Here is a 26,580-nt window from a genome sequence, read left to right as displayed (position 1 = left end):
GGTTGACAGATAAATCTTTCTGGATTGACCAGTGGCCCCTTCCTATTGAAAAGCTTACTGCTCTGCAAGCATTAGTAGCAGAACAGCTGTAAGCTGGACATATTGAAGAGTCATTTCGCTCATGGAATACCCTTGTTTTTGTGATAAAAAAGAAATCAGGAAAATGGAGACTTTTGCATGATCTTCAGCAGATAAATGCTGTAATGGCTACAATGGGACCTTTACAACCAGGTCTTTCAACACCCTCAACAATTCCACAGGGATGGGAGATAATTATCATTGATTTAAAAGATTACTTTTTTGCCATTCCATTGGCTGAACAAGATAAGGAAAAATTTGCTTTTACTGTGCCCTCTTTAAATCATGCTGAACCTAATAAAAGATATCAATGGATAGTTCTAATAGTTTGTGGCACAGGCCTTATCAAAGGTGCAAGAGCAATTTAGTACTTGCTATTGCTATCATTACATGGATGATATCTTGTTGGCTTCTGTTAAAAAACAACAGCTGTCAGATCTTGAACAATGTGCTGTAACAAATTTGAAAATTTTTGGGTTTAGTTATTGCCCCAGAGAAAGTACAACAATAGATGCCTTGGAAATATTTGGGGTTGATAATAACCAATACTCAGATTGTGCCTCAACCTGTAAAATTAGACACTGAAGTTAAAACTGTTACTGATGTATAAAAATTGGTTGATGCAATAGGTTGGATTAGGTCATAGTTAGGGATAACTAATCATCAAATGCAACCTTTGTTTGAATTATTGTCAGGGATTACTTCTTCTACTGATGAGAGATATTTGATTGATGCAGTAAAAAAAAAAGGTTATGGAAGAAGTTGAATTACCTTTGACATGCAAACTTGTTAACGGGATAAATACATTTGCTGGTGTGCAATTATTTATTTTTAAAGAACAAAATACCATGTGGAATAGTGTCAATGGGATGATGATTGGGAAGATAAATGGTATATTTTGGAATGGATATATTTATCTTTCAGATTCTGAAAACCAGCTTCAGGACTTTGAGTTTTTTGCAGATATCATTATCAAGGGTCACAGATGTTGTCATAAAATCTTAGGCCATGATCCTGTAACTATTGTGATATCTGTATAACAATAGTGCTTTGAATGGTGTTTTGAAAATAATAATGAATTGCAATCTGCTTTATCTTATTTTACAGGCTAAATAATATATCATTTACCTTTTCATCCTATTTTGACTTTGACTAGGCACATTCCTTTTTAGGGGAAACAAATTTTTCTCTTGTTCCAGTGGAAGGTATAACAGTTTTTACAGATGGATCAGGGAAAACTGGAAAAGCAGCTGAAGCCTGGAAAAAGGATGATAATTGGGAATATGAATTTATGATTCAACAATGGTCTCCTGAATTTGTCAGTGTGGATTCCCTTGTGGCTGCTTTGGCAGTAAAAATGGTACCTAATGAGTTATCAATTTTTTCACCAAGGTGCTTAGGCACTACAGTAATAATTTAAGTTGTCGCAAAGTGAAGCAAAATCAATTATTTCTTGTCCTGATTGGCATATGATTCATATTTCATAATATTATGGTACCAATCCTAGAGACCTACTCCCTTTTTAAGAATGGCAAACAGATGTTATAAAAATGCCTGAGCCATTGGCCATTTAAAGTCTGTTTATGCTACAATTGACATCTTTTCTCATGCCATGGTTGCATTAGCATTGGCAGGTAAAGCAGCTTGGGATGTTATTCGTCATTTTTGCCATGCCTTTTCTATTTTAGGTGTTTCATCATATGTAAAGATGGATAACAGTCCAGCATATGTCTTTAAAAAAAAACAACAAAACATCTGTAGGTGTTTTTTCGTCCCTGGGGTGTTGATCATTTCCCATATTTCAATAGGCCAAGGAATTTTTGAACGTGCTCATGGTGTTTTGAAGCACCAGGTTTAAAAATAAAAAGGGGGAATGTATAAGGAGTTACCCTAAGTGAGATTAGATAAAGCTGTTTATGTGCTAAACTTTTTACGTCCTTTACCCAATTTACAATTGTCTCCTATATTCTATAAATTTTCTTCTTTGAATTCTAAATAGTCAAATGTTCATAAAAATATTAAGGTATGGGTTAAAGATTTGATTACTGGAAGGTGGACTGGCTCAGTGGAATTAACGTGAAGGAAGGGACATGTGTGTTCTGACAGAGAATGGCCCTCATTGGGTTTTTGCTTGTTGTGCTAAATCTTATTTGGAGTATATAGGAAGGAATAGGATGGGTGGTTCCACAGCTGGATTGAAGCATGGACCCTCAAAGAACATGCTGTGAAGATGACAATTCAAGGCAGAGTAAATGGGGATATTGACTCACACTGAAAACTCAAATTTAAATTGGTGGATGCTACCTTTACTTTTGTTCTTTGTATTTTTCTACAGAGAGGTTGGTAGTGCTGAGTAACGTGTCTTGTACCATCTCCCTTTGCATGGCACCGACGTTCTCAAAATAGGGGAATTTAATGTACCTAGGGGAGAAGTGTTGCCTTTGCATAGGGGTGTTGAATTAGTTGTTAAGGTTCTATACTTTAACAGCTAGGTTAGTTGCCCATTATGATAGCAGCAACTGGTTGTACAGTGGATGCTACCTAGTTCTAAGTGGTGACTAGGCAGATGACTTGGTCTCTAATTCTGTGTGGAGAAAAACCTATTCAACTAAAAGTGAAAGTGTCATCCTGCCATAAATGTGTCATTAAGGGACTGCGGGGTCTGTAACAGCATTTGAAAATTCATTTTCTATGTGCCTTGTTGGTACATCTTTATTGTTTGTGCATGGTTATGAACATCAGGATTTTGAGGATATGTGTTGTATGGGCTTGTTAGATCATAGTGGATCAGTTCACAGGAGTTTTGGATTTGAAGGAAGAAGTTGGTAATTTGCAGGTGAATAAAGGATAGAAATGGTTGAGTGGTTTCCTTGCAAGTTGGGGTATTGTTGAACAGTTTGGGTTATTGTTGGAAGCTGGGTGGTTAATTTTGCTGGTGGTTGTCATCATTGTTTTGTGTCTTCCCTGTCTGGTTAGATTTTTGCAAGGGCCCTGCAAAAGTCCTTAGCAGTTGTGTTTGTGGTTCAAATACAAAAAAAGGGGAAATTGTGGAAGAGGTTTTACAGCAACTTCTGTGAGCCAGAGAGAAGTTTGTTAAGAGGATCCATGTTTACCCCTGAAAGAATTTTCTATCAAGGTCATTGACATAGAAACCAAGAAAGAAGGATAAATAAGAGAAACCTGCAACTGTCTATTCCAATAAGCACTTTGTTTGTCTTTCATGACCAATGAATAAAGTGTAAACTTAGGAGTTTTGTAAGAATGTATAAAAAGCATGCATGCTATAATAAAAACAGTTTGAAGCCTTCTGAAAATGGAGTGCGTGGCTTTGTATTATGACCATCTCAACTACGACAAGTACACACCCTTTATTGGGTTTTACAACTGAACAACTCTACCCCCTTTATCAATTATTCAAAGGGAATCCTGAACTTACTTCCCCTCGCATCCTGACACCCAGAGCCTTTGAAGAGATCACATAGGTGTTCAGTGCTCAACAGGCTCATAGAAAAGTTGATTGTATTCCTGTCAATTTTTATCTTAATTTTATTCAAAACACTTACTGTTCCTCAATTTCAATTGCCAATGCCTGCACAGTGTTTACAGATGGCTCTGGAAAGACTGGGTGGTCTGTAATAGTGTGGCGAAGTAACAGGCAGTGGCTACAAGATACAAAAGTAGTTCATGGTTCTTCTGAACTGGTAGAATTAGCAGGTGTGGTTAGGGCTTTTGAAAAATTTCAAGATGAGCTTAGCATTGTTACTGACTCTGCTTATGCGTCAGGTATTGTGACAAGAATAGAAGAAGCGCATATCAAAGAAGTAACAAACCCACTGCTCTTTTCTCAATTACTACATTTGCATTTTGCAGTGCAGTTGCATACAAAAAGGTATTATATCCTACACATATGTTCCCATGCTGGTCTTCCTGGGCCCCATCTCTAAAGGTAATGCCCGTGCAGACCAGTTAGCTAGGGCCATTGTTGTGCCAGATATTTTTTCTCAGGCACGTCTGTCACATGGGTTTTTTCATCAGAGTGCAGCAGCTCTTCAAAAACAATTTCAGCTTACACACAGGCAAGCATGGCAAATTATGCAAGCCTGTGCCAACTGTCAACAGGTGGCACCCTTGGCCTGCCCTCAGAGTTAATCCCCAAGGACTTCAAGCTCTAGAAATCTGGCAGATCGATGTTACACATATCCCTGAGTTTGGTAAATTGAAATACATTCGTGTTACGATTGATACCTTTTCAACTAATAAAGTTTTTTGGCAATTTTGTAGGTATTTTAGAGAAGCCCTCTCAGTCAAGGCTTGAGGCTCCGGCCAAGCCCTAGCCCTGGCTGACGGGGGATTATACCATCAGACCCAGGTGTTTCTGCACTAAAAGTATAATCAAGTCACTTTGATTTGCCCATCTGGTCTTATAAAAGCTGGACCCTCTTTCAAGGTAAACTTGGAAGTTTTTCCTGGGAAAGGCTTTCCAAGTCTTCACTGTGAAATGGGACTCCCCAGCAATTGCAGACTCTGGGTGATTGTTGTGTTGTGTTAGGTTGTTCTGTTCCCCTCTCAGTTTGTATGTTGGATTGTCCTGTTTCCCCCCCATAGTTGCAATGGTTCAAGCCTGGTTCATTCTGCCCTCCTCCCCACTGCCTGTCATCCCTGCTCCCCCCCCAGCCTTATGAATCTTTCCTTTGATCCCTCCCTGGTGCCCTGTCTGTCACTTGGCACTCCCTCCCTTCCCTCTAGAAACTTCTAGCTGGAGCGTCGAGTGATTGGATCAGGAACCAGGACCCCTCCCTTGATGTATTCCCGTTGGTCTGTCCCTAATGTCAATCCCTGCATCCCACTCCCCTCTGGTTTCCCATTCGTCCAGAGGTAGTTTCCTCCCCTGTTTCCCCTGCCCCCTTAAAAGCTGCTGCATTTCTGGGGTCGGGGCTCCAACCGGGAAAATTTATTAGAGCCAGTAAAGCCTGATTATACCCTCGGCCGGAGTCAGCTCTCTTTCTTTCTGTTGGCTGTTGCTGCGAGCTCCGTCCGATGCAGGGAGCTGCCTTCACAATAGTGTGGAGCTGTATCCCTAGGCGCTGTCTCGGGTGAGACCCGAGAGTGCTTCTGCTGCAAGCAGTGTGCTGGTTGCTTGCCGGGCAAAAGGGGGAAGACAAGCTTCCCCCCGACAGCTTGCTGCTTCAGGTGATGGTAAAGGTTTTAGACAATTTTAAGTTGTTTCTCAAGGTTCTATCTGTTTAATCATTGTCTCCATTCATAGGAAGGAGATCTGTGCAGTTACCAGTTATTGGGTGTTTTCATGTATTCCCCTGTTCATAGGAAGGATACTGCTTTTGTGAGGAATGGAGCTTGTTTGGTTTGGGCGGTGGGCCAAACGTTTTAATATTAGTGTTTTGTTTCATGATTCTTGTTTGTATAAAACAAAAAAGAGGGAGTTGTGTGAAGAGCTGGGATGGAGTTTAGCTGCGGGCTGTGGGACCCACCAGCAGAAGCACATGGCAGCACAGAGAAGCACATGGCAGCACAGAGAGGCTTGTCTCCACCTGACCTTGGGGGGATGAGTTGACATGCAGAAGACCCCCGTGGGAGAGGAGCCTGCCAGAAGCTAACAGATGGGTGAACAGCACGTGATCATCCCATAGAAGGACATTTAGAAAGCACGTTGCTGACATGGCAACATGGAATAGGTCACATAGTGAGAATTACCCTGTAAGGAAATACTGTGCCTTGAAAAAAGGTATAAAATCATCTAGTTTCTTTGAATAAACGATTCAGATTCCCTGCTGGTCTGAGTCCGTGTCATGGTCACTCACAAATACACACTACAAGAAATGAGGATATAACCAATGGGCCTGTACTGTTTGAACACAGTCTGAAGAACCCTCAGCTTTATTAAAGGCATAACTTTTGTTTAGTGATAACTATCTGTCAACAACTCCAGGAATTACTTAATGTCCTAGGATGATGTTATGATGCTTGTATCCCCAATCGTGTGTTCTGTTTATGTTGGATATTATACTCTGTGCCTTCAAGACTGGCTCTGAGAGCAAAGGCAGGGAGAAGAAGAAGCATGGAGTTTTGTTATCATCTTCACTCACTCCTTCACAGTCTGCTGGAACACTGTGGTGTCTGGGCACAGACGGGACAGAACACAGCGCTCCTTTTGCTAGTTAGTTAGTTTAGCTAGCTGAGGTAGTCCAAGTTTTCCCTGGACTGTTTTGTTTTCCCTTTTCTTGGAACCATTCGAACCTGCTCCGGACTGGGATCCGGGGAAACACCGAGAGCTTGCACTTTGTGACCTGCCGGGGCCTACTCTGGGCAGCAGCCTTTCCCAGTGCCGGAGGGACTGATAACAGAGCAACCACTCCCAGGAGAGACTTTCTGTATTTGTCATCTTTTCAGAGCAGCGAATGAGTTTTGTCATCTGGTATTGTTCATTTTGTGTGCTGGGGAGTGCTTTGCGTGTTAAATAAACAGGTTTTTTCCACTTCTCCCGAGGAAATTCTTCCCAAACTGGTTGGGGGGAGGGGCCATGTGGGTTTGCTTTCTGAGGGGGCCCCTTTTGGAGGTTTTCTCCCAAATTTGCCTTAAACCAGGATATTTGAGCAACTTGGTCTAGTGGAAGGTGTCCCTGCCCTTTGCAGGGGGGTTGGAATTTGATGATCTTTAAGGTCCCTTCCTACTTAAACCATTTCATTATATGAAATACTGAAAATGGAAGTATGCATGTTGTCACCTTGGTACGAATTAAACCAGAGAACTGCAGAAAAATGCAAATGATGCTTCTCAGGTATCCATTAGGAGCAAAATATTTACAATATCTGCCAGCAGCATATATTAGCCATAGAGGGAAAAAAAATTCTTAATTATACCACCTGGAGAAACAACTGCTAAGAATTTATGTGAAATTGCCAAGTTAAACTCATTAGGAATCCCATCATATAAAGGAAGAAGTTAGAGTTATTAATCGGGCAGGAATCAAGACAGCTTCATATCAACTTTAGAGAATGCAGAAACTCCATGTATCACTTATTTTAGTTTTACTAGGACAAATACAAGAACAGGAATCCCATAGACTGCTTCACCCCCAAAATCACTATCTGTGTATCAATTAGCTGTCTTTGTTGTATCTCATACTGTGTACTGCAGTATACCATGAAAGATCCAAAAGCTGTACGTACACCAACAGTCCAATATGGATTTCACAAGAAAACCACAAGGCAACACTCAGGAGGATACTCTACCATAAGAGCAAAGTCATGCTTTGAAATTCTATGCTGAGCTGTCAGAAAGAGTACAGCACTCAGGACTCAGACTCACAGTAGTGGGAATGGAAAGTTCCCATTCTATGAAAGCAGGGGAGCTGCAGCTAGAACAGAGACTGGTTGCACACAGCAGCATACTAAACAGACAAAGACTAGCTTGCTTTGAATCCAAACATAAGCAACTTGATACAGTACAACTGTATAAGCATTTTTATAAATGTAGTGCTACCACTACTGTCCCCATCCTGTTTGTGTCACATCCTCCCATCAGGCTACCTCGACCTCAACAACTAGGACCATCAAGACCATTATCAAGCTAGCTATATGGCATTTGCTCCATGGTACTGCATATTGCAGCTTATTTAGGATAAAAGCGTTAAAGACTGACTGCTTTGAATATGTAATGATAATGGTTAGTGTATAATAACTAATGTATAATGATAATTAACAACCTGTAAGAGCTAATTATAAGCACAAGGTATACTGCTAACAAATGTCAGCCTAAAAGCTTTCATTGTTTAAAACTGACCTGATGTCAGTCTATATATGTATACATATTTAATTGTGAAACAACTTTTCTTCTGCAATTTAAACTTTTAAGACTTTATTAGACTCTAGTCACAATGCAATCTGAGTTCTTAGCATCTGGAGACATGGAGTAGCAAGTTCTGTTTAACTGGTCCTCTTAACTGGAGAACAGTAGATTTCAACTAAGTGGAAAGACATGGCAAACAGACTAAGTAGCTGAAGTATGCTAGAAGATTTGATCTAAACAACATTGATTACAATTCAGGAGGAACATGGCAAAAGAAGCAACTGAAGTTCATGTCTAAAGGAGGAACTGAGGTTACTTGGTCTGTTCAGCCAGGAGACTGAGGGGAGACCTCATTGCAGTCTACAACTTCCTTGTGAGGGGAGGAGGAGGGGCAGACACTGATCTCCTCTCTGGTGACCAGCGACAGGACCCGAGGGAATGGCATGAAGTTGTGTCAGGGGAGGTTGAGGTTGGATATTAGAAAAAGATTCTTCACCCAAAGGATGGTTGGGCACTGGAACAGGGTCCCCAAGCAAGTGGTCACAGCACCAAGTCTGAAAGAGTTCAAGAAGCTTTTGGAAAACACTCTTAGGCACATGGTGTGACTCTTGGGATGTCCTGTAAAGGGCCAGAAATTGGACTTGATGATCCCGATGGGTCCCTTCCAACTCAGGATATTCCATCATTATATGATATGATTATATTCAAGTACTAAAGCTGAATATTTTAGCAATATTACATAATGCAAAAATATTTTGTTATTTAATACTTTCATAAATTACTGATTTTTTCACCCATACTGGTCATATTATGACAAAGAACTCCATAATGATTAACAGTCTCATTTAAACTGATCTGAATGTGTACTTTTCCACTTCTGACCTAATTTCTTCAATACATACTAAGAAATGTTCCAGTTTTTCACCCAGAGAAATATTTGCATTTTGCTTGCCAAGGATATTAGTACCTCATACAGTATTTTGATAAATACAGGACAATATTCTGACATCTTCACTCTGAACATCAACCCAGCCACTGCTGGTTCAGATAACTCAGACTGTAATATTCATATACAAATTTGTACTGAGTATGTGAATGCTACAAATTATTGTCCAGGAGAATCCCACGTTGCAAACAATTTCTGCCAGTCTCACCAACAGCAGCCCCATCTCATCTCCTAGGCATCAAATCTTTCTCTCCCTCACTCTTCTATTGCTCTTTGGCATTTTCCACTCCAGAATACAATCACCTCAGGCCTTTCACATATGAATAAGCATTCTTGACCACATGTGCCTCTGCAATGTTTTTTTGGATGCACTGCCTACCATGGCCATTCAGATTTCTCTCCCATTTAACCAAGATTTTCTACCAATCTGGATGTAACTATTAAATTATTTAAAGCTCACACCAAAGCCTTGTGTTTTAAATACACCCCTATCTAGTTAGGGCTTGTATTCTATATTTTAATTTACTCAAGTTGTCTTTTTAGCAGCAATTAAGGCTGAGAAAGTACTTCATCAAGTTAGAGGAAATCAATTGTTTAATGAAGTGCTCTCATACTAAAACAAAGTTTTCCAACCTCTGACAATTGGAAGCAATACTTCCACATGCAATTAGCAAGTATTACAAATTTATTGCTATGGTACTTCTGCTCAGGGCATGGATTTACAGCTTAGCTTTTTTAATAAAACCTTTCACCCAACTGCAGCACTAATTTAGTGTGTCCAAGCTAGACTAATAGAACAAAACTTGAATCTGTGCATATATCAACTTTTTAATAATACCCATAATTCCTTCTCATCCCTTGATCACAGCAGAACTTTCAACTTGAGTTCAAGCCTCCTCTCTGTTATAAACTAATTAAACACCTTTGAGGCTTTTAGCCAGATAATGTAAAACACAACACAGCATAATATATGGACTTTCAGTGCTTTCTTTCATAAGTTAATTCACATGGCTAGTTCTTGAGAGTTCATTATTTAATGCAATCCAGTGAGTATAGAATATTCATCCTTGTCAGAGACTGGAAAAAATTGATGTCTCGAGACATTTTGGGATGTACGTGTGTGTGATGGAAGGGACAGGTCAGACCTTGCTTTGGCAAGGCAGTGAAATGCTCCACTCCCCAGGCATAGAACCAGCATCCCAGTCCCACAGTGTCTGTCAATCAGGGTACACTGGGGCAGTGCTACACTCTGCCCTAACCCAGCTCCTGAGTGGCTGAATGACCAGAAGTCCCACCTGAGAGGAGGGTCCATGGAGGCCTTGGGATTTAAAAGGCTGACCATGATGTGACCATGTGCCTGACCCTGCCTCCTCTTGGAATCCACACTGGAACCCAGGAGTTGGTAGCTAGATGTGTGTTTTTCTATATCTTTTTTGTCTTTCTCTCTTTCTTCTCCTTCTAATTCTCTTTTCATGGTAACGTAACAATAAACAGTTTAAAAGTTGCTAAGTTAAATGGGCTAAGTTAATGCTATGATAAGTGTTTTATGTTGAATTGGATGTTGTATTAAATCCTTTGCCAAACTTCCTTGATTTCTATATTTTACCCGTAAACTTTTGTGCAATTTTGACCTCTTGAGACTATCTGGTTGGTATTTCTTCTGTGCACCGACCCAAAGTAAAGGAACCTCAGTTTACCCCCTTACATTTAGATGTTCTGGCGTGTTACAATCCTTTAGTCCTCTATTACAGAGAAATCAGCTTCTCGGTCACAGTGGTTAATATAGTCCAACCAGACCCCACATTTTCCATTCAATTAAAGACTATTGTCACAGGAATCTGTGGATTTCCAAATGCAGCATTCACGTCTCCTAATTTTATGAGTTATCATAAGGCTTATTTTAATTGCTGAAAGTACAGTAAGACTACACAATGAGAGCAGTTTTTCAAATGTATGCTTATACATCAATGAAACATGGACATTCTATACTACTAGTAGCATTAATTACACACAGAAAATCATTACATCTCCCATCAGACAAATGGGCATACCTAATCTGAGCACCTTAAAGAAGGCTTCAAGAGAATTCAGTCCCCTCCCTCTCCTACAAGGAAACACTACAGTCATCAACACCATTTCATACCACTCATACCCTGCTTTGTACTTAAGGAAAATTTCCTGCAATACAGAAGGTTAGGAGATAGGTAGTTACTATGTCTGACTGGATTAGCAAGATCAAGGAAAACTATATTTACAGTATAGTGAAAGACTGTCGACAAACATTCAAGATGAGGATCCCATTTACATCAGATCAATGCTACTGAACATTAAGTCAGTAAAAAACCCAACTTCTCTACCAAAGTCATCACAAAACATACAGTAACAAATAAGTTCCACTGATAACAAAGATAGCTTTTCATTATTATCTACACATTTTATCAACTACTGGTATTCTCCTATGCATTTAGATACATGTTAGTAAGCTTATATTAAGACATTACAAGGACATGAAAATAAAGATTAGCTATCAACTACAGGAAGACTAAACAATTATCATAATTTATTTTCTATTATAGAAAACAGGTTTTAAAAAAATTTAATTTGCTACCAAACTATCAAACCAGAAGCATTCATTCTGAAAAAGTAAATTTCTCTATCCTAGCGGCACATGACCTAATAGCATTCCTGAACCTTTAATACTTACATAGCAATTACTAACTGCAACTAGAAATAATTAACAGCAGTTTACCAGGTTTTAAATGTGCCATTTCAAACTACAAGCAATTAAGCTATCAAATACCAATCACCAAACATGATTCTGAATGAAAATGAAACAACTAAAATATCAGAATAATTTTGAGAAATACTTTTTATTCTTTCTCAATATACTCAAGAAGCTCCAGAACTGGGGGAAAGGGGGTGAGTCAACAATTCAACACCAAGTTACCAGATGCAACAAATGCCAGATAGAAGAGAGGAAAAAAACTATCTGCAAGAAGTTTGTGTTACACACTTCCTAGTCATAAGAAAAGGAGCTCACCAACTTCCCTTCCCAAAGCACAGTATACCAAAAGATTCCCAAAACAATATCAGCATTACTATATTCTCCACCACCAGAACTGGAATTCAAGCTGCTGAGATGTACTCTACAGCACATTTCCAGACATCTCTTGACCTACCTCCCTGCCACCACCTTCCTGTCTCTGCCTGGTTGGCATGTTATGCCTCTTACTAGTGAATAAAACACCTTTTTGAAAGTCCTGATCAGAGACTAGTACCTCTACAGACTACCAGAAATACACTTAAATGAGCACTTCAAGATGCTGCTGCTGTGCACCATAAATTCCTGAAAAAAATGAAATTTTGAGCAAGTTTAAAAGTTTAAGCAGCTTTAAAAAGAGCTTTGAAAGAAATCAGGAAATCTATTTTAATTTTCAGATGACTACAATACCTGTCAGACATCTAAATGCAAAAATCTGTATTTTCTTCACAATCTTTTTCCCAAAATATATAAAGTTGATGCAATCAGTCCAGTCTTTTTTTTCCAAATCCAACTGTGTTTAAAAAAAAAAAAACCACCTATTTTTAAGCTGAATATTAGTAAAGGGAACTTCTTATTTGTCATCCTGTCCTAGGGTGACTGTTATCCCCATTCGTGTGTGTGTAATTTATGCTGGATATTATGTTCTGTGCCTTTAAGACTGGTGGAGTGAAGGTTTTGTTTTGGCCTCTTATCAGCCACTCGGCGGGACATCCAGATAGCACCAGTGCATGTTGCTGCTTTTTGCTTTTTGCCCCGGCTTTTGGCTTTCGCTCTTGCTTCTGCTTCGCTTCTGCTTTGCTTGCTCTTGCTTTCTTTCCCCCCCCGCCATTAGTTAATTTAGCTAAACAGTCCAAATTCCTTTCTGGACTGTTCCCCCCCCACCCCGTTGGACCTGTCAACTACTCCGGACTGGGATTTGGAACACGGAGAGAGAGTTTACACCTTGTGACTGCAGCAGCTGCCTCAGCGCCGGAGGGACTGATAACAGAGCAAACCCCCAGGAGAGACTTTTCTGAATTTGTCATCTTTGTCAGAGCAGTGGAAGAGTGGTGTCATCCGGTACTGTTCATTGTTTGTGCTGGGGGGTGCTGTGCTTATAAAATAAACAGGTTCTTTCCACTTCTCTCCGAGGAATTCTTCCTGAACCGGTTGGGGGAGGGGCGTGTGGGTTTGTTTTTTGGAGAAGCCCTTTTTGGGGATTCTCTCCCAAATTTGCCCTAAACTAGGACAAATTTTGGCGCCCAGAGCGTGGGGCTCGAGAGAGAGTGGAAAAACCCTGTTTTGAGTGTATTTTGGTTACCATTATTCTGTGTTAGTATAAAGCAGTTAATAGACATGTTTTTTGAATTTATAATGTCTATTGGGGTGAAGGCTTGCCTGCATTTCTGGTCCCTAGGGTTTTTTGAGATCTTTATACCTCTATGGTCCCTGGGTTTATTTTCTTATCCAGAAATAGCTCTTGTATTGTCCCTAATACGTAGCTTTTACAGCAGAGGGGCAGTGACCAGAATAGCTATCCTGCTGGGCTTGGTGGTAATAGCTTGTAAGAAGTTTATAAACATGTTGGGGTCTGCTCCAGGTGTGAATGGTTCATGGTTATGGTTATGCATCCAGTTGGTTAGAGGAGGAGCAGGGGGTGAGGCTTTTCAGCCTTTGCTTTCCTTCTTCTCTTCTGAATCTGTTACATCACTATTGGAGGATGTTCAGTTTCCCCTGAATGTTAAAGAGACCATCTTTCTGGTACTCAATCTGGTAAGCTTCCTCTACATAGTCTGCTGCATCTCTAGAATGAGGGCTGAGATTTCTAGACGGGCTGATGAGATCCCTGACTCAGGAATAGACCCAGGTGTGGAAAATCCTAAGTGGTGTGGGAAATGGGAGAATATGGGCCAAATCCTGAAGGAATTCTCTGAGCCTATAGTCTGGGACTTTCCCCATGAACAAATTCAGAACCCAGCTGAGGTGGGGAAATATCTGAAAGAGAAGTACCAGGATGACCCTAAGGAGAAAAAGATCGTTGCAGTGAGCTGGGCCTTGGCATATGCTTATCGCGCGTTGCTAGATACGGTTGGGCAGCAGACAGAGGCAGGGGGGCAGGGAGATAAATCAGCAGCTATCCCGGTCACTCAGGCTGCAGCCAGCACCCCAGGCTCAAAGCCAGCAGCCAAGCTAGATAGTGAGCCTAAGCCAGCAGCTAAACCAATGGCTGTTGCTACTAGCACCAGGAGTGGAAAATGCACAGGCAAGACCAATCGACCAGTGGATGATGATGATGATGATGCAGGAGAAGGACCCTCAACACCTCCTGATGTAAAATCAGAAGTCAAAGCAGCAGGTGCCAGATCAGAAGCCAATATGGAGTCCTTTTCCCTGAAGGACCTCCGTGGCCTAAGGAAAGATTACACCCGGCGGCCTGATGAATCCATAATTAGTTGGTTAGTCCGTCTCTGGGATGCTGCAGGTGAGGCCACAATTCTGGATGGCACTGAAGCCAGGCATTTGGGATCCCTGTCACATGATCCTGTCATCGACCAAGGAATGATGAGGGGGGTTAATCCTCACAGCCTCTGGGCACGGGTCTTGGATAGTGTTGCACAAAGATACCTGTGTGCAGATGATCTTTATATGCAGCAGACCCAGTGGAAGACCATAGAGCAAGGGATCCAACGCTTGAGGGAAATGGCAGTGGCAGAGATTATCTTCTCAGATGACGTAACAACTAGGAACCCAGACTTAGTACCATGCACGTCTGTGATGTGGCGGAAACTTGTACGACTCGGGCCACATGAATATGCTTCTGCTTTAGCCATAATGAAGCGGGATGAGAGGGATGAGACTGTGCTGGATATGGCAAAGAAGCTCCGAGCATATGCAGATGCTGTGCATGGCCCAACACATGCCAGAATCGCAGCAGTGGAAACACGTCTGCAGAAGTTAGAGGATAAGATAGAGGAGAATCACAAGAAGCTCAGAGAGGAGATTAAGGAAGACCTTCTCCGAATCTCAGCAGTACAGATCAGAGGTCCTAGTGCCCAATACAGACGTTCCCCAGATGGAGAGAGAAGGTACACCCCACGAGCTGAGCTATGGTTTTTCCTGCGTGATAGTGGAGAGAACATGAGGAGATGGGATGGGAAATCTACTGCTGCTCTGGCACGACGGGTACGTGAATTGAAGGAAGGCAGGACTCAGAGAGGGAGCTCCACCAAAAGGGAAGCAGCTCCAGTTGCCCGTAGCCGAACTGCCAGATACGATGATGATGATGACATGTCCGATCCCCTTGAAGGAACATCCAAGACATATGCCCAGGCAAAGAAGCATGACCAGGCTTAGAGGGGCCCTGCCTCTAGCCAGGTAGAGGCTAGGGAAAATCGTGTTTTCTGGTCTGTGTGGATTCGTTGGCCTGGCACATCGGAACCACAGGAGTATAAAGCTTTGGTTGACACTGGTGCTCAATGTACATTAATCCCATCGAGACATGTGGGGACAGAGTCTGTTTCTATTGCCGGCGTGACAGGGGGATCCCAGGATTTCACTTTGGTGGAAGCGGATGTAAGCCTGACGGGAAATGAGTGGAAGAAACACCCTATTGTGACTGGCCCCGAGGCCCCATGTATTTTGGGCATAGATTACCTTCGAAGTGGGTATTTCAAGGACCCAAAAGGACTCAGGTGGGCATTTGGGATAGCAGCTGTGGTATCAGAGGGTGTCCAGCAATTGAATACTTTGCCTGGACTGTCCGAGAATCCATCTGCAGTAGGACTTCTGAAGGGAGAAGAGCAACAGGTGCCAGTTGCCACTTCCACAGTGCATCGACGGCAGTATAGAACCACTCGAGATGCTGTGATCCCCATCCATAAGATGATCCGAGAGCTGGAGAGCCAAGGGGTGGTCAGCAAAACCCACTCACCCTTCAACAGCCCCATTTGGCCTGTGCGTAAATCTGAAGGAGAATGGAGATTGACAGTGGACTACCGTGCATTGAATGAAGTGACTCCACCACTGAGCGCTGCTGTGCCAGACATGCTGGAACTCCAGTACGAGCTAGAGTCCAAGGCAGCGAAGTGGTATGCCACTATTGACATTGCCAATGCATTTTTCTCCATTCCTTTGGCAGCAGAATGCAGGCCTCAGTTTGCTTTCACCTGGAGGGGAGTGCAGTATACCTGGAACCGATTGCCCCAGGGGTGGAAGCACAGTCCCACCATCTGCCATGGACTGATCCAGACTGCACTGGAAAAGGGTGAGGCTCCAGAACACCTCCAGTATATTGATGACATCATTGTGTGGGGGAACACAGCCACAGAAGTGTTTGAAAAAGGACAAAAAATCATCCAAATCCTCCTGGGAGCTGGTTTTGCCATTAAAAAGAGTAAAGTAAAGGGACCAGCTCGTGAGATTCAGTTCCTAGGTGTGAAGTGGCAGGATGGACGGCGTCAGATTCCTACCGATGTCATTAACAAGATCACAGCTATGTCTCCACCGACCAATAAGAAGGAAACGCAAGCGTTCCTAGGTGCCATAGGCTTTTGGAGAATGCACATTCCTGAGTACAGTCAGATCGTGAGCCCTCTTTATCTGGTCACCGGCAAGAAGAACAATTTCCACTGGGGCCCTGAGCAACAACAAGCTTTTGCCCAGATCAAGCAGGAAATTGCCCATGCAGTTGCCCTTGGCCCAGTCAGGACAGGACCAGAGGTGAAGAATATGCTCTACTCTGCAGCCGGGAACCATGGCTTGTCCTGGAGCCTTTGGCAGAAGGTGCCTGGGGAGACTCGGGGTCGGCCACTAGGATTTTGGAGTCGAAGCTACAGAGGGTCCGAAACCAACTATACTCCGACTGAGAAAGAAATCTTGGCTGCCTATGAAGGAGTCCAAGCTGCCTCAGAGGTGATTGGCACGGAAGCACAACTCCTCCTGGCACCCCGACTGCCGGTGCTGGGGTGGATGTTCAAAGGCAAGGTTCCTTCCACTCACCATGCCACTGACGCTACATGGAGCAAGTGGATTGCCCTTATCACTCAGCGCGCCCGTATAGGTAAACTGAATCGCCCTGGGATTTTGGAGATAATTACAAATTGGCCCGAAGGTGAGAATTTCGGTGTCACAGATGAAGAACCAGAACCAGCGACACGGGCTGAAGAGGCTCCTCCGTATAACCAGCTGCCACCAGAGGAAACACGTTATGCTCTTTTCACGGACGGTTCCTGTCGCATTGTAGGGATGAACCGGAAGTGGAAAGCAGCCGTGTGGAGCCCCACACGACAGGTTGCTCAAGCTACCGAAGGAGAAGGTGGATCGAGCCAACTCGCTGAACTCAAAGCTGTTCAGCTGGCCCTGGACATTGCTGAGAGAGAGAAATGGCCAAGGCTCTATCTTTACACTGATTCATGGATGGTAGCTAATGCTCTGTGGGGATGGCTGGAGAGATGGAAAGAGGCCAATTGGCAGTGTAGGGGAAAACCAATTTGGGCTGCTGATGAGTGGAAAGACATCGCTGCTAGGGTAGGGAAGCTACCTGTGAAGGTCCGCCATGTAGATGCCCATGTCCCCAAGAGCAGAGCTAATGAGGAGCACCAACACAATGAGCAGGTAGACCAGGCTGCAAGGATAGAGGTGTCAAAGACAGACTTAGATTGGGAACACAAGGGAGAGTTATTCCTAGCTCGGTGGGCCCATGATGCCTCAGGTCATCAGGGTAGAGATGCCACCTATAAGTGGGCACGAGACCGAGGGGTGGATCTAACCATGGACAGTATTTCTCAGGTTATCCACGACTGTGAGACATGTGCTGCCATCAAGCAAGCCAAGCGAGTGAAGCCCCTGTGGTATGGTGGGCGGTGGTCCAAGTACAGGTATGGGGAGGCCTGGCAGATCGACTACATCACACTGCCCCAGACACGCCAAGGCAAGCGCTACGTGCTGACCATGGTAGAAGCCACCACGGGATGGCTGGAAACCTACCCTGTGTCTCATGCTACTGCCCGGAACACCATCCTGGGCCTTGAAAAGCAAGTCCTGTGGAGACATGGAACCCCTGAGAGGATTGAGTCAGACAATGGGACTCATTTCAAGAACAGCCTTATCAACACCTGGGCTAGAGAGCATGGCATTGAGTGGGTCTACCATATCCCCTACCATGCACCAGCTGCAGGGAAAGTAGAGAGGTACAATGGGCTACTGAAAACCCAGCTGAAAGCCTTGGGTGGGGGATCCTTCAAAAATTGGGAGCAGCATTTAGCAAAGGCTACCTGGTTGGTCAACACCCAAGGTTCCACTAACCGAGCAGGTCCTGCCCAGTCTGAGTACCTGAATATAATAGATGGAGATAAAGTCCCAGTGGTACATGTCAGAGGTCTGTTAGGGAGGACAGTGTGGATCAATTCTGCCTCGAGTACAGACAAACCCATCCGTGGAGTTGTCTTTGCTCAGGGACCAGGCTGCACATGGTGGGTAATGCAGAGAGATGGAACAACACGATGCGTACCTCAGGGAGATCTGATTGTGGGGTGAAAGTGATATGCAAATATCGTTTGCTATGTTATTGCCATTGTCTGTACACTAAACTGTATAGACATGAGATAGGAGGAAATTGTTTGACGATATGGGGATAAGGGGTGGAATGTCCTAGGGTGACTGTTATCCCCATTCGTGTGTGTGTAATTTATGCTGGATATTATGTTCTGTGCCTTTAAGACTGGTGGAGTGAAGGTTTTGTTTTGGCCTCTTATCAGCCACTCGGCGGGACATCCAGATAGCACCAGTGCATGTTGCTGCTTTTTGCTTTTTGCCCCGGCTTTTGGCTTTCGCTCTTGCTTCTGCTTCGCTTCTGCTTTGCTTGCTCTTGCTTTCTTTCCCCCCCCGCCATTAGTTAATTTAGCTAAACAGTCCAAATTCCTTTCTGGACTGTTCCCCCCCACCCCGTTGGACCTGTCAACTACTCCGGACTGGGATTTGGAACACGGAGAGAGAGTTTACACCTTGTGACTGCAGCAGCTGCCTCAGCGCCGGAGGGACTGATAACAGAGCAAACCCCCAGGAGAGACTTTTCTGAATTTGTCATCTTTGTCAGAGCAGTGGAAGAGTGGTGTCATCCGGTACTGTTCATTGTGTGTGCTGGGGGGTGCTGTGCTTATAAAATAAACAGGTTCTTTCCACTTCTCTCCGAGGAATTCTTCCTGAACCGGTTGGGGGAGGGGCGTGTGGGTTTGTTTTTTGGAGAAGCCCTTTTTGGGGATTCTCTCCCAAATTTGCCCTAAACTAGGACACATCCTCAACTCAGTTTGAAAGCAAAACATTTGGCAGAATCAGAACATAAATACTAAGATTTAACATTACTGTTCTAGGAAGTTATGTGCTACACAAGTCCAGCTTTCTCCCCCCTCCTCCAGTCAAATACCTGGCTATTTAACAGTAACACAGAAAAGCATGCTTTTTGGCAAGCATTAGTCATAATTAATATATATAATGTCCTGGTTTGAAAAGGAAGTGAGTTTTTTGGGAGTTTAGTGGTCAAACCAATAGGTGCTCAGATTTGAATATTGGCACCTGGTGTGGCCACTGAGGACATGGATACGCCTCTGAGAACACAGGGGGTTAAAAGCAGAGAACTCCCAGGGGGAAGCTCTCTTGGTTCTGGTGGGTGAAAGAGGTCAGACCTCCCCTGCCCAGCTGTGGGCTGGGCGGGGGAGGGGAAGCCATGCGGCCAGGTGAGGTAGGCCGGGGCCTTGGACAGAGAAGGGAGGTAAATGTGCTGGCAGCATGGCCAGGCCAAGAAGGAGAAGTGGGGGGATGTGGCGAGAAGAGAAGGTGCCCATTCCCGGCAGGGCAGTCGCAGGGCAGTCGTGGGAGTTCTGGGCAGGCAGAGCCCGAGGTTTTAACCCTTTTCTTGGATGATGGAAACCTTACAAATACTCATCCTCCTGGATCTGAATGAGAAGAGAGATAGAGATGGGATATCAGGAAATGGGCAAGTGTGATGGAAGTCCGTGCAAGTGAAAGATGTCAGAAGAGTTGAGAAAAATTCTAGGTGGGAGATGATGGAGTGGACCTTGGCTGGACTTTTCTTGTATAGCCATGGACAGAACCATTTTTCCTGTGACACGGAGACTGCATTTAGGGGAAGGAAATGGCTTGGAACTAAGAGAGTGCAGTGATGTGATGTGAAGGAGTGCGTGAACAGAGATGATGGGTGAGGAGGGTGGTTAGTGCCCTCGATCTTCAGTGAAGATGATCTCTGTTCTCGAGACCCCTCGGCCCCAGGGGGTGAATTTGGGGGGGACAGGTGTCCCGAAAGTGAGAGACTGTGCTTTTTTGGAACTGGGCAAAGCATCCTTAAAAGGGGAACCCTAGAAGCAGCTCTGGTCCATGTGCAGTGGTGAGAGCACCGGACATGGAAGGAAGATGTCACAATGGCAAATGTTCTCCGGGCGGTGCCACATGTGACATGGAAACACAAGAGGTTTCAACTGTGTTTCCAGGGGAAGCCTATGGTACAAGAGGGACTCCTCTCTTCTTGATGAACTGAGAATTGATTATCTGAAGGGTGATGATGGACTGAGAGTTGGTGATCTGAGGGATGGTAACTGAATTGAGAATCCAAGGTTTTGTCCTACTGTGATGTATTGGAAATTTGGTGGGGGGGAGGAGGAATGTTTTTGGAAGGTTTTAATTTTGAGTTCCATGTGTTTCTTTTATATATTGTAAGTTAATAATTTTTTTTTCCCTTTATTCCTAAGCTGGAGCCTGCTTTGCTCTATTTCTGATCACATCTCACAGTAGACACCAGGGAGAATATATTTTCATGGGGGCACTGGCATTGCACCAGCGTCAAACCATGACCCTCTGAAAGCTACAAAAATATTTTTCTTCTTTATCTTCTAAGGCAAGTTCATCTTTATAAGATTTCACTTATATGTAGGCTCTTTATTCTTACTAGCATAATGCCGGATCTTTTAACATTAGGCAGAAAGAGCATCCCACTTTAGAGAAGGAAATACATAGCACAACATTTTCTTTTACAATTTTTGTACAGAGTTATGTTCAGAAAGTATAGTCAAAGAAATACTACCCTCTCTTTCTAATGCGAAGAGTAAAGACTGTGATGGATGCTGCCGCCTTTGCAAAGTTGGTCCAGGGTCTTAGGCGGACCCTTGGGAAAACTTCACCTCCTCCAGAAGCAAACTCTATCCCTACCCACAGAAACCTCCAAGATAACAGACATGAAAAGCTGCATATTGCAATCTCAGATAAAACCAGCTTGTTTTCTTATTAGTAACCTCTTTCCCTGGCTCCACAGTGTTGCACTAATATAACTAACCTTAATATTAAACAACCTACAAGAATTTATTTGCCATACCCATGTTTACTATCACCAGACATTAGCCTACAAATATGTAACACCCAAAAACATGTCAATACTGAAATAGCACTTACTGTAATCACAGCCTTGCTCAAACAGATAGAGCCTCTACAGCCATACTCTGTTTCATCTTCAGACTTGTAGTAACTGAGTGTGTTGCTTTTCAGAACTACCCATCGATCCTGCCACCCATGAATGTAATTGGTCCACTGTAAAAAAAAAAATTCAAAGATCAGCTAATAAAAAGACAACAATTAAAAGTACTTTGGCTGATATTTCTCAGGCTTCAGGAAAGACACTTTCGCATCGAAGTTCCTTATTTATATTCACCATAAAACTGTACGCAGGATATACAATAGGAAAAAAGCCCAACACACTGGAGTTCTGAAAGTTTTAGAGATCAGTAGGACACACTTCTGTGAGGCCCCAGAAAATTTGCTCGAACAGACTGTTAAAAGGGCTTAAAGTTTTTCATGTACTCTGAGCTAGATGCAAGGGAGAAATACCAACAATATATTCTCAAGAGCTCAAAACAACAAGAGAAACTTTACTGGCAACTTCAGAAAATCACATAACTTTGGCAAAAGTTTAAAGCAGCATTTGACATAAAACATTCCACAAAGCATAAACTTAGCAAACTCCAAACCTGTCTGATTTTAAGTTACTCAAAACTCTGAGAAGAAGGAATTAAAATCAAACAGAGGAGATATGGAAAAGAAGAAATCTAACTATCAATCCTAGTTCCAGCAGTGTTCAGCTGATAAAAATTCCAAGAGGAGGTAGGGTCAATAAGTGCTTGCCTCATGTTCTGGGTTAAATACCCTTTGGCTTTCCTGGGTCCTTCTGGTCATCAGGGGCTAGACTGGGGCTCCAGGGGTGGGGTGTGGGGCATTTCTTCCAGCATGCCAGTGATTGGCAGCCACTGCAGGGCTGGAATACAGGCCCGGGGGAGTGGGTTGTAGAGGGCAGTGCATTGCCTCACAAAAGGCAAGGCCCAACCTGCCCCTTTCCCCACACATGCACCCAAAATGTTTAGAGCCAGCAATCCTTCCAGTCTCACAACTTGTAATAAGATTCTCTTACCAAATTATTCCATTTCGTCCAAAGCTTTGCTCTTTACCAAAGGGCAGAACTGAAACAGTAGTGCATACACAGAGAACTGTAGCCTACTTTTATTGATTTAAAAAGTAATTATACGCATTAAATTATTAAAAGTAATTATTTCTTTAGTAGAAAGCTTGGTATGCTACCATTTGGTTTTATTTGGCTTGTCTGAAGTATCACTGAGGCGTCAACTAGTAAAAGGTAAATGTCCCTCAAGCATATTCATTGCAACAGGTTTCACCATATTTGGCTATTCATATTCCATTCCATGTTCTCACAGAAAAGGCAGCATCAGCTACACTCAGCACAGTCATCCAGAAACGTTTGCATGTATGTAAGCTACAGAATGTCAGAAGAAGCCATGGCTTCACCTGCTACACCAGTAAAATACAGCACTAGGACTTATTAGATTATAAGATTTTACAGATGAGAGCCAAGGGCCTTCTTTCCTCCTAGCTGTTCCTCCCATCTCTAGGCTTAGAAACATTTTCAAGACTGAAGGAGTTCACAGAGTCCCTCGCAAAAGAGTACTTGTCGCAGTGAGGGAGGCTCGGTGACAGCTCAATATGAGAATCAGCAAGCTTCGTTTATTGATTAGAGCATCAGACATTTAAGCACAACACATAATAAGCTCATGCATATTCTATAAGCTAAGCAATCTATTGGTTATTCTTACTTCCTCATTCTTTACAACTTACATCTCTCTTTTCTCATGCTCTGCTCTCGGCTACAGCATCTTTGTTATCATAATACAGTTATACTCAAGGCCACAGCATCTTCACAGGTGCGGGGCCTCAGATCAGCTGGGTCTGGTACTTTTCTACTTCTCAGCTATCCAGAGTATGTCTATGTGACCTTTGTCATGTAACCAGTCTCCAACAAGTACTAGCCCCATCACAGCTCCTCTCAGCATCCAGGACCTACTTATAATTCCAGTACTCTATGATATGTGCCTTCTACACAGGTCTGTGTCTGGCCTTATTGCATAAGAAAGAAATTCAAAACATAGTGCTTTAATTCTAAAGATATTTCAACATTATTCTGAAAGTATTGTCTGTTTTTAAAAAAAATCTGCTTTCAAACTTAGTAATTCAATATTCAGTTTTAAAACACTCCTTAAGTTTCCCAGTATCATCCAACACATTTTTGCAAGTCATTTAACTTTCAGTGATATAAAAGCAAAAAGTGATGTTTATTTTTAAAAGGGGGAAATAAACTTCAATGTAATTTTTCTTCCACTCCTCCCCACCTCCTGTATCTCCCCCTGAAGGGGTGTTTTGATAGTTGGACCAAAGATTGTGCCATTCGTGCTGGGGCCTGCTTCTAGGAAGTGACCACGAGCAGCGCCTGCCTTTAGGAAGCTTCCGGGCAGGGATGTGTGATGTCGCGGCTCCAGACCACACCCAGGACTGATGTCAGCTTCGGCCAGCAGCCTAAGGAGTGGGGGAGACACCTCCCCGCGTGTACCTGGCTGCACCCTCGCGGGCCTCTTTCCGGAAGCTTAGGCCAGACAGCCAGCAGGCTCGATATGGGGGCAGCAGGGACACCCAGCCGCCAACCCCTCCCCCAGCCGCGGCTGAAGCCGCACCCGCGACTCTTCCTCAAGAAACTGCTCCCTTATGCCGCCTCTCGAAGGTTGCGAGGGGTGGGGGAAGGACGGACAGGCGCTAAGCAGATGCGAGTATAAGGACGTGAGCCTCCTCCCCTGGTCCAGGGGGGATGTGGTGGTGCCTCCGGCTGAAGGAGGGGGCGCGGGGGGTTTGTGCTGGACGCCGGAGCGGCTGCCTAACAGGCTCCGCGCCATCAGGTGGCGGCTGCATCGGCCATGACGGCGCCTCCCACGCCCCCACCAGGCCCCTCCACCGGCGCCGGGGGACGCAGGAGCCTTAGCCAGATCCTCCAGAATAGCGAGGTGGGGAGGAAACAGGCAGCCGGGGCTGACAGCCCTCAGCCAGCTTCAGAATTAGGGTTAGGGCCAAGGTGTAGGAGGGGGACTGTAGTGCGACGCGGAAAAGGGAAGCGAGAGGCCGTCAGGCACAGGCTGCGGGGAGGAGGAAACGCAGCTTACCTTGCTGAGTACCCCACAGAGCTCAACAGGCAGCCCGAGCTCTGTCTCGGGGTCATCTTCGGAACCAGAGGAATTCCAACTCTGATTGTCCGACATAGCCGAGCAGGGAAGAACCGAGCGATCCCCGCCCACAGCAGCCTCAGCTTCCTCCTGCTGAAGGGACGGGAGCAGCGGGCTCTTCTTGAGTAGTACCACCAGCAACCGGCCGGCACCGAGGCACGCAAGCCTGGATTTCCCTCTCACTATTGCTCCACAGCCCCCATCCGCGGCTAAAACCACAACACAGAGGCGGCGAGGAGGCAAGTACGTGTCTGCCTGCCACGCATCCCACTTAGAGCGTAGCAACCACCACCATCTTACACAAGGCAAGTGCTCTGTGCCACTATTTATTAGCTCCGCCCCTCGCCTTCCCGCCCAGGTCCCCTAGCCGGGCCGCGCGGTGGCTGCCGGGAGTTGTAGTATTCTTTCTTTCAGCAGTAAGGCTGGCTACAATTGGCTCTTGGAGATGCAGTCCGCTACAGCGGTTCTCTCCCGTCGCCGGGTGACTGTCATCTTGACTTCGTCGTTTCTGCGAATCTAGCGGTGGGTTTCGCCTTCATAACTCGATGAGGTGGGGAGCTCTGTTTTCTCTGCCGCCGGACGAGGGCAGTGGTGCTGCTTAGGGCGATGTTTGCTTGCCTTTTTTTTGGTTTTTTTTTTTGTTTTTTGTTTTTTTTTTTTGGGGGGGGTGAGGGAGAAGGACCCTTTCTTTACTAAGGTAAAGCATTTCTCTGGCTCTGCTCACTTTCTAGATTGACAGAAATAGTATTGCCGTCCACTATATCAAGCCATCAGGATTTGGGAGGTGTGTGGCAAACCTTTCTGGCCGGAGGAACTATGACTTAAGACACAACCATAGTTACTAGCTGGGCAGAGTTGCAGATGTCACACCTCCTTGTGGTCCTGCTGGAATGCCTTCATGGTAATTGAGTTGACTTCTGCCCAGAGACAGTGTTATAGGTTGCTTCCTCCCTATCATCTGTCTGCGTCAACAATATCCTGGATGTGGTAGAATCCCTGAGATGCAGTATCCCTCTTGACAAGGTGCACATGGTGTTCAGGTTGAGATGGGAATTACCTGAAACATTCAAGGGCCTTGGTGTTTTTTGATCAGTTGGCCAAATGGACAACTTGGCATTCCAAGCCGTGGTCACAGTGAAAGGAATCTTAGTTTGAGGGGTCTTATTAAAATAGATCCAGTTCCAGTTAATGGAACTGTTTCATCTTTGGTTGCTCTCTGGTATCATCCCAGACATGGCAAAAGGGTGTGGACCATCATATTATTGCTTTGATTGCAAGTATGTATGGTAACATCAAGACGTATATTGACCTGAGGGATGAGCAGTCGGATCCCATCAGGATTTGGATGGGGAATCGGTGATTCAATGTCTCAGATTCTATTTAACCTAGCTGTGGACCCTCTGCTGTGGAAGCTTGAAGAGGAGGGATATGGTTACCAATGTTGTGAGAAAAATTTAACATTTATGACCTTTCCAGATGACCTTGTTTTGTTAAGTGGATCATGGGAAGGAATGAAGAGAAATATTGAAATCTTAAATGCATTTTGTGATCTTACAGGCCTCAGGATGCAAGGGGAGAAGTGCTATGACTTCTATATCAAGCGTATCAAGGACTCACATACTATCAGTGACTGTCCACCAGGGACAATTAATGCCCTGCCCCTCAATATGACTGATCCTGCTAAGTGAGAAATACCTGGGATTTTGCATTGATCCATGGGTAGGAATATCAAAACCAGACTTACTGGGAAAACTGGAAGATTGGCTACATCAGATTGAAAAGGCTCTTTTAAAACCATTTCAGAAGGTAGACATCTTGAAAGGATATACTATCTCCAGATTGATCAATTTGGCAGACCAGGCTGGTGTGAAAGCCATGGACCTTGAGTCTTGATTTGGCAATTAGATCTGCCATCAAGAACTGGTTGCATTTACCTTCAAGTATATCTGATGCCATCATTTATTTCAGCACAAGAGATGGTGGCCTAAGTATTACCAGACTGTCAGAACTAATCCCCAGTATACAAGCTTGAAGACTGTACCAGGATCACACAGTCTTCAGATAAAACAATGAGAGTAATTATAAGGGAAGAGGAAATTTAGAGAGAATTTGAA

General features: G+C 44.0%; 1 protein-coding gene across 28 annotated transcripts in view; it reads right to left on the bottom strand.

The window, feature by feature from the left end:
- The window catches only part of LOC132341420 (ceramide transfer protein-like), a 218,126-nt gene extending 193,318 nt beyond the window's left edge, over positions 1-24,808 (bottom strand). For 26 of the 28 annotated variants that reach the window (XR_009490196.1, XR_009490188.1, XR_009490189.1 and 23 more), the window contains exons 1-2: positions 24,407-24,652; positions 21,309-21,443 (exon numbers count right to left, since the gene is read on the bottom strand). Coding sequence is in view for 17 of the 28 variants with exons in the window: in XM_059872973.1 (XP_059728956.1) it covers positions 21,309-21,443; positions 24,407-24,502 (231 nt within the window). In the remaining 11 variants the exon portion in view is untranslated. Of the gene's footprint in view, positions 1-21,308; positions 21,444-24,406 lie in introns of all 28 variants that reach the window. The other 2 variants (XM_059872980.1, XM_059872983.1) reach the window with 2 other exon arrangements.
- Positions 24,809-26,580: the final 1,772 nt, after the last annotated feature.

This window comes from Haemorhous mexicanus, chromosome W (genome assembly GCF_027477595.1).
Source record: "Haemorhous mexicanus isolate bHaeMex1 chromosome W, bHaeMex1.pri, whole genome shotgun sequence".
Lineage (NCBI taxonomy): Eukaryota > Metazoa > Chordata > Aves > Passeriformes > Fringillidae > Haemorhous > Haemorhous mexicanus.
Note: the sequence above shows the minus strand (reverse complement) of the source record. Positions and strands in the feature narration are given on the sequence as shown.